This window comes from Taudactylus pleione, unplaced genomic scaffold (assembly GCF_031769625.1).
Source record: "Taudactylus pleione unplaced genomic scaffold, aTauple2 ptg000009l, whole genome shotgun sequence".
Classification (NCBI taxonomy): Eukaryota; Metazoa; Chordata; class Amphibia; order Anura; family Myobatrachidae; genus Taudactylus; species Taudactylus pleione.
In genome coordinates, this window is record NW_028284412.1 from 5,820,335 (window position 1) to 5,832,662 (window position 12,328).

The 12,328-nt window shown below is 43.4% G+C and overlaps 1 protein-coding gene across 1 annotated transcript in view; it reads right to left on the minus strand.

The window, feature by feature from the left end:
• Positions 1 to 5,658, minus strand: part of TLR4 (toll like receptor 4) — a 29,232-nt gene extending 23,574 nt beyond the window's left edge. Inside the window, exons 1-3 of the mRNA XM_088467406.1 lie at positions 5,652 to 5,658; positions 5,355 to 5,471; positions 4,164 to 4,277 (exon numbers count right to left, since the gene is read on the minus strand). Coding sequence (XP_088323532.1) covers positions 4,164 to 4,277; positions 5,355 to 5,471; positions 5,652 to 5,658 — 238 coding nt within the window. The remainder of the gene's footprint in view (positions 1 to 4,163; positions 4,278 to 5,354; positions 5,472 to 5,651) is intronic.
• Between the last annotated feature and the right edge of the window lie 6,670 nt (positions 5,659 to 12,328).

Genomic DNA, 12,328 nt, shown 5'->3' on the forward strand with positions numbered 1-12,328 from the left:
GGTCCCACATACCAAATGGAATTGCTCCATCTTCGCTCCTCCTTCACTTTCTCCAGATGCTTCTGCAAAAGCCTAATGAGGGGAATGACCTGACTCAAGCTGGCAGTGTCTGAACTGACCTCACATGTGGCAAGTTCGAAGGGCTGCAGAACTTTGCACAACACAGAAATCATTCTCCACTGCACTTGAGGCAGATGCATACCCCCTCCTTTGCCTATGTCATAGGTGGATGTATAGGCTAGAATGGCCTTTTGCTGCTCCTCCATCCTCTGAAGCATATAGAGGGTTGAGTTCCACCACGTTACAACTTCTTTCTTCAGGTGATGGCAGGGCAGGTTCAAGAGTGTTTGCTGGTGCTCCAGTCTTTGGCACGCAGTTGCTGAATGGTGAAAGTGGCACAAAATTTTTCTGGCCACCCAGAGTGTCTCCTGCATGCCCCTGTTGTTTTTTAAAAAATTCTGCACCGCTAAATTTATTGTATGAGCAAAACATGGAACGTGCTTGAATTTGCCCAGATGTAATGCCCGCACAATATTGGTGGTGTTGTCAGATATCACAAATCCCCAGGAGAGTCTAAGTGGGGTTAGCCATTGGGTGATGATTTCCCTCAGTTTCTTTAAGAGGTTGTCAGTGGTGCGCCTCTTACAGAAACCAGTGATACACAGCGTAGTCTGCCTTGGAACAAGCTGGCATTTCTGAGATGCTGCTACTGGTGACGCTGCTGTTGTTGCTGCGTAAGTGGGCTGTTATAGTCATATAGTCCTTAGTCTTCCCTGTTCCACTTGTCCACATGTCTATGGTTAAGTGGACATTGGATACAACCGCATTTTTTAGGACACTGAGGACACTTTTTCTGACGTCTCTGTACATTCTCGGTATCGCCTGCCTAGTGAAGTGGAATCTATACGGGATTTGGTTCCGGGGACACACTACCTCCATCAATTGTCTAAATCCCACTGTACTAATGGCGGATACCGGACGCATGTCTAACACCAACATAGCTGTCAAGGCCTCAGTTATCTGCTTTGCAACAGGATGACTGCTATCGTACTTCATGTTCCTCACAAAGGATGTTGGATGATCAATTGCTTAGTAAAAGAAGTAGTGGTGTTCCAACTTCCTCTCTGGGATGATGAACGACTCCCAGCAGCAACAGCAGCAGCGACAGCAGTAGGCGTAGCAATGCAGGATCCTCCAGTGACATGGCCTGCACGACTACTTCCAATCCTGATTGAGGAGGAAATGGGACGAGGAGGGAGTTGCTGGTGTGGTTTGCAGGCACTTGGATACAACAGGACAAAGGGATTTAGGTGTCCCTGGACTGCTTACGGTCTTAGCCACAGTTTCTGAACCTGACAGTGACTTTTTATGAAGGCTCTGCAGATGACGTATAAGGGAGGATGTTCCTAGGTGGTTAAAGTCCTTACCACTACTTATTACACCTTTACATAAGCTAAATATGGCAAGACAGTTGTTGTCCGGATTTGGATAGAAATACTGCCAGACCGAAGAGGTGGATTTTCTGGTCTTCTGCCCAGGCATGATGATGGGCTTTTTCATCCCATGGACAACAACTGTCTCCCCTGGTGCCTGATTTAAACAAACCACATTACCATCAGAATCCTCCTCATCAACATCCTCCTCAGCGCCAGCTACACCAATATCCTCAGCCTGTTGTACTTCAACAGTGACGTCTTCAATTTGAATATCAGCACCTGGACTTTGGGTGCTTTTTCCAGCACTTGCAGAGAGCGTGCAAATGGTGTAAGGAGCCACCTCTTCCCATCCAGTGTTGGGAAGTTCAGGCATCGTAACCGCCGACACACTTGGACTCTCCTTGGGGATTTGTGATATCTTCTTAGAACGCACAGTTCTTTGCTGTGCTTTTGCCAGCTTAACTCCTTTAATTTTTCTAGCGGGGGGAGGAGGATTTCCATCGTCATGTGAAGCTGAATCACTAGTCATGAACATAGGCCAGAGCCTTAGCCGTTCCTTGCCACTCCGTGTCGTAAATGGCATACTGGCAATTTTACGTTTCTCCTCAGACAATTTAAATTTATTTTTTTCAGTCATTTTACTGAACTTTAGCTTTTTGGATTTTACATGCCGTCTACTATGACATTGGGCATCGGCCTTGGCAGACGGTGTTGATGGCATTTCATCATCTTTGTCATGACTAGTGGTAGCAGCTTCAGCACTAGGAGGAAGTGGTTCTTGATCTTTCCCTATGTTATCCTCCAAAGTTTTGTCCTCCATTATTTTTGTGGAGTGCATTACTTTTATGGAGTGAATCACCCTTGTAAACATTATTTGGATGAATTAAATCACCCCTTTTATTTGGAGTGAATATACACAGGGCACAGGGCAGTGTACCCATACACCACACAGGACAGCCCCTGTAAAAATTATTTGGATGAATTAAATCACCCTTTTTTTTGGAGTGAATATACACAGGGCACAGGGCAGCATACCCCTATACCACACAGGGTAGCCCCTGTAAAAATTATTTGGATGAATTAAATCACCCCTTTTTATTTGGAGTGAATATACACAGGGCACAGGGCAGCATACCCCTACACCACACAGGGCAAACCCTGTCAAAATTATTTGGAGTGAATATACAGCACAGGACAGCACCACTGGACTGAACTGGACTGATACAACAGAGCAGGTCACCCCCAGACTGATATAGCAGCACAACACCACTGCACTGGACTGATACAGCACAGCAGGTCACCCCCAGCCCAGACTGATACAGCAGCACAGCACCAGTGGACTGGACTGATACAGCAGAGCAGGTACCCCCAGACTAATACAGCAGAGCAGGTCGCCACGCCACCTTCCCACAGAAACTAGACACACACATCCTCTCACTACCCTCTCAGGGATTGGAGTGAAGACGGTGGGGCGGGAGAGCGCGAAATGTGCAAAGTCCGGGTCTCGTGAGAATCCGACACCAGGATGATGACGTTTTGCCTCGTTCCTGGAACCGAGTCTGGCGGGAAATCCCGAGCCGGACTCGGTTCCCTGCTTTGATCGGGGGGGTGCTCAGGGAGGTTCGGATTTCTAAAGTTCGGATTTCTGGAATCCGAACCTGCTCATCCCTACTTTAAATATACTAAAAGGGTAAATTTCATGCTATCAATGCAACAAAATATTTAATTCCAGGAAGGCAGAATTTTCTCTTTATATCACACAATAGGACATGAAATGTATAGAGAAATACAGCAAAAAATTAAATACCTTTTATTAATTGCTAAAAAGGGACCCTCAGATAATTAAATTATTCAAACGTATGTGTTTATTTTTGTTGTCCTTAGACATGCCCCATAAATGTTTGGTTGTGTTACCGAGCAGCCGATCACTAATAGGCAATACAAAATAATGAAACCAGATTTCCCCAATGCAGCACCAGATGTGAACAATAAAGTAAGCTAGAATAGCTTATTTTTCTTAGAAAGTAATGGTAAATAAGAGTGACATAAAAATACATATAAAATTACTCAAGCAATAAATCTATTCATTAAAAGTAAGCTGACAAATGTTCATGGGAACAAGTAACACCAATTTAAAATAAAACTTTGTAAGCAAATTATAAGAAATGTAAAAAAACAATTACACCATAAAAACAAAAACTAAACTTAACACAAGAAGAAAACTTTTAGTAAATAATACATCTAATAATAACACATGCCAGCAAATAGACTGTCAGCTATTGAATTACAACTCAATATCTACCCTCATTAATCATGTGTGATATTGCAGAATATACCCCAAAATATAGCACTAGGTAAGTGACTTTATGGAGTGTTCTCCGAAAACTGGTGACAAAATGTTATTATATATTAAAATGCATAATCACTGGTCTACTCTAAGGATAAACCATTAATAGTTTGTATTAGTTTTAGTAGTATAAACTATTAGAACAAACTCAGAACCACTACAGGCAGATTAGCAAAAATAGCAATTTAAATACATTACAGATAAATCCTGGTCTATTCTGTGGATAAACCATCAAAAGTGGACAGTCAAGCAGACCAGACGGGTAATTGGTATTTAACTGCCAAAAGGATTTTATGTTTATATGTGTGTGTTTTTTATTAGATGGTTTTAGCCTGCATAATAAAACATATAGATTTTTTTTTTCCTTCAAAGGTTCTTACCTCTTTGCAGCAACTGTCTGCGCTGTGGAATACTAACCATAAACTCAACAGTAATATCAAAGGATGGGCCATGCCTTATAAAAATTGATTTCTCTCGTCCCTCAAAGGGTTTGCCTGAAGCAGAGCACAGTTTCAGTTAAATATATACGTTTATCTCAGCTGTATGTGTCGCATTGCCAAACAAAACCCAAAAGCATTGTGTGAAAGTACAGGAAAATACTAGAACAATGTAACTTCCTCAAATTCACTGATGATGTACTGAATGATTTGTCAGAAGCTAAATATTATATTATATCATATTATATATATATAAAAACAGGTTCCGGCACTCTAATGGTTCCCACAAATTTCTGGCCCAGGTGCCCTCCATGGAAACAGCTCAAAGGCTATGACAATAGATATTTTTATGAAGTCAGCAGCACTCCGGTCGATCAATAAATAATGACAGTAGCTACTATCATTATTTATTGATCGACCGAAGTGCCGCCGACTTCATAAATATATATATATATATATATATATATTGTATTAAAAAAGCATCAATTAAAGGACAGAATTATGAAATAGCTTACGTCTCTCTGAACAGTTTGGGAGGTCCTACACTTCCTTCTTTGCAACAACAAAATCAGTCAAATTCTGACTAGGAGGATTTACGTCAGAATACATTGCTTCTTCCTCTTTTAAACATAAATGCATTCTGTTATTGTTAATTAAACATTTGCTTATTATCTGTTACATTACTGCATGATTTGCTGGACTTAAAAGCTATTTATAGCTTGCCAACCTGGTCATTAAAAAATGCAGAATCTTGTAAACATAGCCAAGTACATTGCTGATTATAATGTAATAAAGAGAACATTTGCAAACTGTTACTTTTATATAAAACTAGTGTGTGTGTGTGTGCATGTGTGCCTGTGTAGTGTATGTGTATGTATGCGTGTGTGCGGGAATGTGTGCCTGTGTGGTGTATGTGTGTGTGAGTGTGTGCATGTATGTGTGTGCGGGAATGTGTGCCTGTGTAGTGTATGCGTGTGTGTGGGAATGTATGCCTGTGTGGTGTATGTGTGTATGTGCATGTGTCGTGCATGTGTATGTGTGTGCATGCATGTCTGTGTGGGGAGTTTGCTACAGAGGAAGCAAGAAGTCTGCAATTTATAGGAGGATTGAGTACTTCATTTAGAGGAAACGTACCTGATGTAGCCAAGTTTTGAAGCATTGGGGAAAAATGTGTAAAAACAGGTACTATCATGGGCAGCATGACTATAACACAACAAGGCATGACCGTGTCAGAGAGGGCATAGCCAAACCCTACACAGAGGGGAAAACACCATTAAATTGCTGTATGCAGAGGAGGCACCTTCTTAGCTGCGTGCAGTAGGTGAATACCTCCCGACCACCGAATAAATGAAGAAAGGGTGCTGAAACTACACTTCCAAATGATTTTATAATACTAAGCAAAACATAAGAAAATAAGAAAATTGTGCTCACCTGCCATCCTTAGCTATGGTTACACGGTTACACCTCTATTTGCCCATGTTGCTTTTTTTGGGCAGCCAACTACACTGGCTTTATCTTTCACATTGAAGAGAAGAGGATTAAAGAAATACATAAAGAGGGGAGACATGGGAGATAAGGGGGAGATGGTGTGGTGCAAGAGGGCAATAGGTTGTGGGCAGGCCATAAATAAAAGAAGGTCATATGGGGTAAACAAAATAAATGCGAAAATAAAATAAGTAAGGCCCTGCTCATGAGAGAGCTTACCATCCAGTTGGAAGAGGGAACAGCTTAGGCACAAAAATGTGTGGCCAGAGTTGAGGTATAGGTGGGTGTTGTAAGGTCACCTCTAATAACATGGTGGATTTTCGGAGAAGGCGATTACTGTATTTACTGTATATGAAGGCTGCTGAACAGTCTAATCAGGTATAGTAGAGAATTCCATAAGGTTTCCATACATGAGTAGCAGACAGGGGCAGCTCCAGAGTTGGGGCTGCAGCGCAGTCTAAAATTCAAATATTGGCACCACACCAACTGCCACTCCAAACTCTGACAAACATCACTGGCAGTTGGTGTGGCTCCCCTATTTGAATTTTGGACTGTGCTACAGCCCCACCTCTGCAGCCTCCACTGGTAGCGAGTAGTGAGAAGGCTTGATGGTGGTTATCCTATTAGAACTATAGCTGCATAGTCCATAGGGTATTGTAACATATTCTATAGCCTTTAGGGACAAACTGTACAGAGTAACAACAATCGCTTAAGCATAGGGGAGCAATGCATTGCATGATATGTCTGAAGCTACATTAAAATTTAAATATATTTGTAATAATTTATGTTACTGTGTTTGTATTACTTTGCTAGTGTAGTGAATGTGAATATAGCATATAATGCATTAGTTTCCTGTTACCTGAACACTGGGGAAAAAAATATTTCAACTTATTTTAGAGCCTGGAGGAAAAACATATTACAAAGTACCTAAATAACAGATCACCTTGTTCTGTAGCCAAAGATTTTGTCATTTACAAAGCTACAGAACTGCATGCTCATAATGTACACTGGTACACTACAAATCCACTTCTGCTTTTCAGAAAAGCCTCAGACCAGATGAACTTGTGCAACCACTACTTTGTCTGTTAGTTGAGAGTTGAATACACATGCAGGGCTGCTGGGAGATTTTTTTTATTTTACTTGGGACAAGGTCAAGAGTGTGAGGACATGACCATATCCTGTTCTGTATATCGGGTCTCTACAAACATCCCACCCCTGTATATCAGGCCATGACAAACATCCCACCCCTTTTCAGTTCCTTGTACACATACTTGAAAAAGTGAAACAATCACTCCAAAGTTCTAACTAGTAATATTTCTTGACAAACATATTATTAATCAATTACAACTACCATATCTTATTGTGCACCTACAAATCTGCTTTTTGGAGCATCTTTAATGCCTTAAAGCGGAACTACCACCAACATTTATTCAACCTGCTGATTCCCCTAGTCTGAGCCCCAGTAAAAACAGTGAGTTAAGAAGTGGATCTTCTCTCCGCCTCAGACAGAAACTAGGCTGGTGTAAAGCGCTGAATGAAATGGACCTGTATTAGAAAATATGCTAAATAACTGTCAATCTCTTGGTTTTCAGTTTGTTTTGTTTCCTTGTACTATCAGTTTTAACCTTTTTATATTATATTGATTGTGTGTACTTTTGTGATTTTCCCTGTACAGTGCTATGAACATTTGAGGGTTAATTTACTAAGTGTCGGTTTTGGGTCTATTTCAAAATTAATATGGACAACGATGGGTGATGATGATGGATTGAAGTCTAAAAATATAGCATTTACTGAGCATCGTTTTTGGCTGACATTTAAAATCCTACTTCAACACCCATTGGATTTCAAACCCCTATACTGAAACCGATCCTACGGCAAACCTTTCCGGCAATGTGCTACAGAGCTGAAGTCCTATACAGATTAATTTCTGTGCAGACTTTGAATGTGTTTAAATAGTTAAAAACTGGAAAAAAAAGTGTGTGGTCCCCCTTCCCCCAATCCATAACAAGCCACATACCTCTAAACATAGGTGGTATTAGAAAATGGGGGAAAACAGAGTGGGGTTCCCCCTATTTTCCAATAACCAGCACCAGGCTTAATCAGATGGAGGCTGATGCTATAGTAGATGGACATACAGGGGTACTGCCATAATATCAACCAGCCCCAAACTGTTCAGCTCAAGGCTGGAATTCATAGGGAAGTGGGGACATCCCAAAAAACGGAGTTCCCCATCCCAAAGGACAATCAGCCCTGGTCTTATTGCCCAGGGCTTTTCTCCACACCCCTGGTGGTGGAAAGTGTGCAGGTACTGTAATACTAATGAAATAGTTATATAATATTGGTTTTTACAGGTGGCCTACAGGTTCCAGCTAGCCTGTCCTGGCATGATGGCACTTGTTGAACCAGTATATCCGGGCATTAATGGCCCGCTGGCACCTGTAATCCACCTGTAAAAAATATATTAAATCAAGGACAAGACAAGGACAAAGAGTATTGTAGTCCTTTATAAAATAAACACTCCCCACACCACCCTCATTCACCAATTTATTAAGAAGAAGAGGTCACATCTTCTTACATCCATGTAGAATCCCTACACTTGGCAAAATGAAAAAAACATTGCTAGTGTTCTTTACATAGCCCTGTCACACATGCAAGGTCACACCCGGTCACTCTCCATAGAAGTGAATAAGGGATATATTTTGCATTACAATAATATTTCTACAATACAGAGAGCATTCTAATAAAATGTATTCCATACAAAAAACATTATAGTGACCAATCTAGTGACTTCTATACCATATAGAGAACAATATTATGCGATCCATTTGGGACAGACTTTTTTTTTAATACATTAGAGGAGAAGGGTGCGCTCTCTCAGGAATGTGGTGGGGTGGGGATACAGAGAAAGGGAAGACTGAAATTGAGAGGTGGATGGGGGTGTATGGGTGTGGTGTAGCATGGCAAAATTAAGTAGGCAACCAACTGAAATGTGGGGCCAAACCGTTTATTGGGAAGTCACAATGCTGCTCCGGATGGCGGTTCTAATGTAAAAAGTAAAATGTCCCACTATGGGGCTAGTAATGAAGTACAGATGGTGTGTGGCTAGCTCATGGGGATGTAGGTAAACCCTTTCAGGGGGCTCCTTGACGTGCTGTTCTTGACCAGCACGTTACCGCTGCTGGACCTATGGTCTACGGTCTTAGAGTGAGCAGTCAGTCAATATGGGTGAAAAACATATGGTGCCCTGAGTGGCAGAGTGGCGGCATCCCGCATGGGTGATTATAAAAAATTTACCTACTGCTAGGGAGCACTTGGCTCTGAAGCAATGTCTATGGAGTAGGAGATTCACCTTCTGGGTGTAGTATCACCTTGTGGTACCGTAGGTGGATAAGGCAGTTCATAATCTGGGGTCTGTTACCCGGAACTGCACTTCACCGCGTCCTGCTGTGGACAGACTCCTGTTGTGTGTGCTAGGTCTCCACGATCCCATGGGGTGCACACTAGCGGTCAGTGTATTAAGTCCATACCATTTCACATCTAGGTAGCATCCCATTCCATTCACGTATCTCTTTCCCAATCCACCCTTACACCTTTCGTTACATTATATGTCAATTTTCCTCCTTATGTTCAAAGCTTTAAACATTATGGAAATTACAAACATGGCGTAATGGTTAGCATTACTGCCTCACTGCTCTGAGTTCATGGGTTCGATTTCAACGAAAAAAATTAACCCTAGTGTGTGCGTGTACAGGCAGACTAGATGGGCCAAGTAGTTCTTAACTGCCTTAAAATTTTATGTTTAAACATTACAAATAAACATAAAAGGAAAATAACACAGAGAACATTCTAGGGGACTTACTGTATATACAATACAGGAACAGATTTAGTGACCAATGTACAATACATTCTTAATATTTTACATCACTGACACCAAAGTAACTTCAGTCACATTTCTAACCCATTCTGGTATTTGGTCTGAGCAACAACTGAACCTCTTCACTATTCTGAATGCTTTTATGCATTGAGTTGCTGCTATATGACTGGCTGATCAGAAATTTGCATTAATAAAGTCTACTGGTGTAATTAATATGGTGGATACTGTGTAATGTTATCAGTTGATGAATCTACTGTGTAATTTACACATTAACCCCAACATTATTAGTTGCTGAATCTACCATCACACCACCCTCAATGCACCCACAGCAAAGTTGCTGTGTGTTGGGCTGCAAAGGGAGTATGCTTGCTGCTGCAGAGCAACAGTGGTCTCCTCTGCCTCAGGGGGGGAGTGATCATCCAGATCGCGCCCCCCTGGATATGCACTGGGCTGAGGGGCAAACAGGGAAAAACCAGCGCGCATCGATGCTCAGAGGAGCTGTAACAATGTTTGTTTTTTTCTTAAGGGGGCATGGCCATGCCTCCCGCGATAAGGCCATGCCCCTTCACCTGTGCCCGGCATGGATCTTGGCAGCTGTGAATAAGATGCTGCTAGGGAACCAGGCGACAAGAAGGGTGTTCACACTATTGCTGAACCCCTTCTTGTTTGATCTTTTACCTCATTAACAGGGACATTGACCACAATAGTGTGTCCCTGTTTATGAGGTAAAAGATCAAACATCACCACTGCAAACACTACAGAATTGTGGCCATTATACAATAGACAGGCACTACCAACACTATCACTAACAACACTACCAGCAAACACTGCATCACTAGCACTGACCTGACACTACCAGCACACACTGCATCACTAGCACTGACCTGACACTACCAGCACACACTGTATCACTAGCACTGACCTGACACTGCCAGCGCACACTGCATTACTAGCACTGACCTGACACTGCCAGCACACACTGTATCACTAGCACTGACCTGACACTGCCAGCACACACTGCATCACTAGCACTGACCTGACACTGCCAGCGCACACTGCATCACTAGCACTGACCTGACACTGCCAGCACACACTGCATCACTAGCACTGACCTGACACTGCCAGCGCACACTGCATCACTAGCACTGACTTGACACTACCAGCACACACTGTATCACTACCACTGACCTGACACTGCCAGCACACACTGTATTACTAGCACTGACCTGACACTGCCAGCACACACTGTATCACTAGCACTGACCTGACACTGCCAGCACACACTGCATCACTAGCACTGACCTGACACTGCCAGCACACACTGCATCACTAGCACTGACCTGACACTGCCAGCACACACTGTATCACTAGCACTGACCTGACACTGCCAGCACACACTGCATCAATAGCACTGACCTGACACTGCCAGCGCACACTGCATCACTAGCACTGATTCTGACACTACCAGCACACACTGCATCACTACCCTGACACTTCCAGCACACACTGTATCACTAGCACTGACTTGACACTGCCAGCACACACTGCATCACTAGCACTGACCTGACACTACCAGCACATACTGCATCACTAGCACTGACCTGACACTACCAGCACACACTGCATCACTAGCCTGACACTGCCAGCACACACTGCATCACTAGCACAGACCTGACACTACCAGCACACACTGCATCACTAGCCTGACACTGCCAGCACACACTGTATCACTAGCACTGACTTGACACTGCCAGCACACACTGCATCACTAGCACTGACCTGACACTACCAGCACACACTGTATCACTAGCACTGACCTGACACTGCCAGCACACACTGCATCACTAGCACTGACCTGACACTACCAGCACACACTGCATCACTAGCCTGACACTGCTAGCACACACTGCATCACTAGCACTGACCTGACACTACCAGCACACACTGCATCACTAGCCTGACACTGCCAGCACACACTGTATCACTAGCACTGACTTGACACTGCCAGCACACACTGCATCACTAGCACTGACCTGACACTACCAGCACACACTGCATCACTAGCCTGACACTGCCAGCACACACTGTATCACTAGCACTGACTTGACACTGCCAGAACACACTGCATCAACTAGCACTGACCTCACACTGCCAGGACACACTGCATCACTAACACGTCACTCACTCAGCAGAGTCTTTCAAACTCATCACTTGGCAGCTTGCACAGTAACCCTCCTCCCCTCCGTACAAAACTCAATTGACTCACCTGTCTCCCTGTCACTGGGCCTGATTCAGAGCCACTCGTAAGCGGCCGCTCGTTCGCTCCGAGCGATGTTCGCACATCTGCGCATGCATATGGGTCGTAATGCGCATGCGCCAACCAGTCAGTGCGGTCGGAAATCGTGTGCTCGCAAAATAGCGAGTGCCTGCTAATTTCAGTGACAGGATGAGGCATTTGTGGGTGTTAACAGGGGAAGGTGCTTGAAAACGGGGAGTGGAGATCCAAACGCAGGCGTGCCAAACAGTCAAAACGGGCGTTTTAAGGGTGTGCATAATTAACAAAGCAGCGTCATCGACCACGTCACTTGGTTGTCTCTTAGCCTGAACTGCTCGCATGATTGCGGTAGGAAAATGCTACCACAAGAATAGCAAGCAGTTCATACGCCTTTCGATGTACTCGATTAATCAAATAAATAGCGGAGATGACGTATGATGTGAACGGCCAAGGGGCGGCTTTACAAAATAGCGA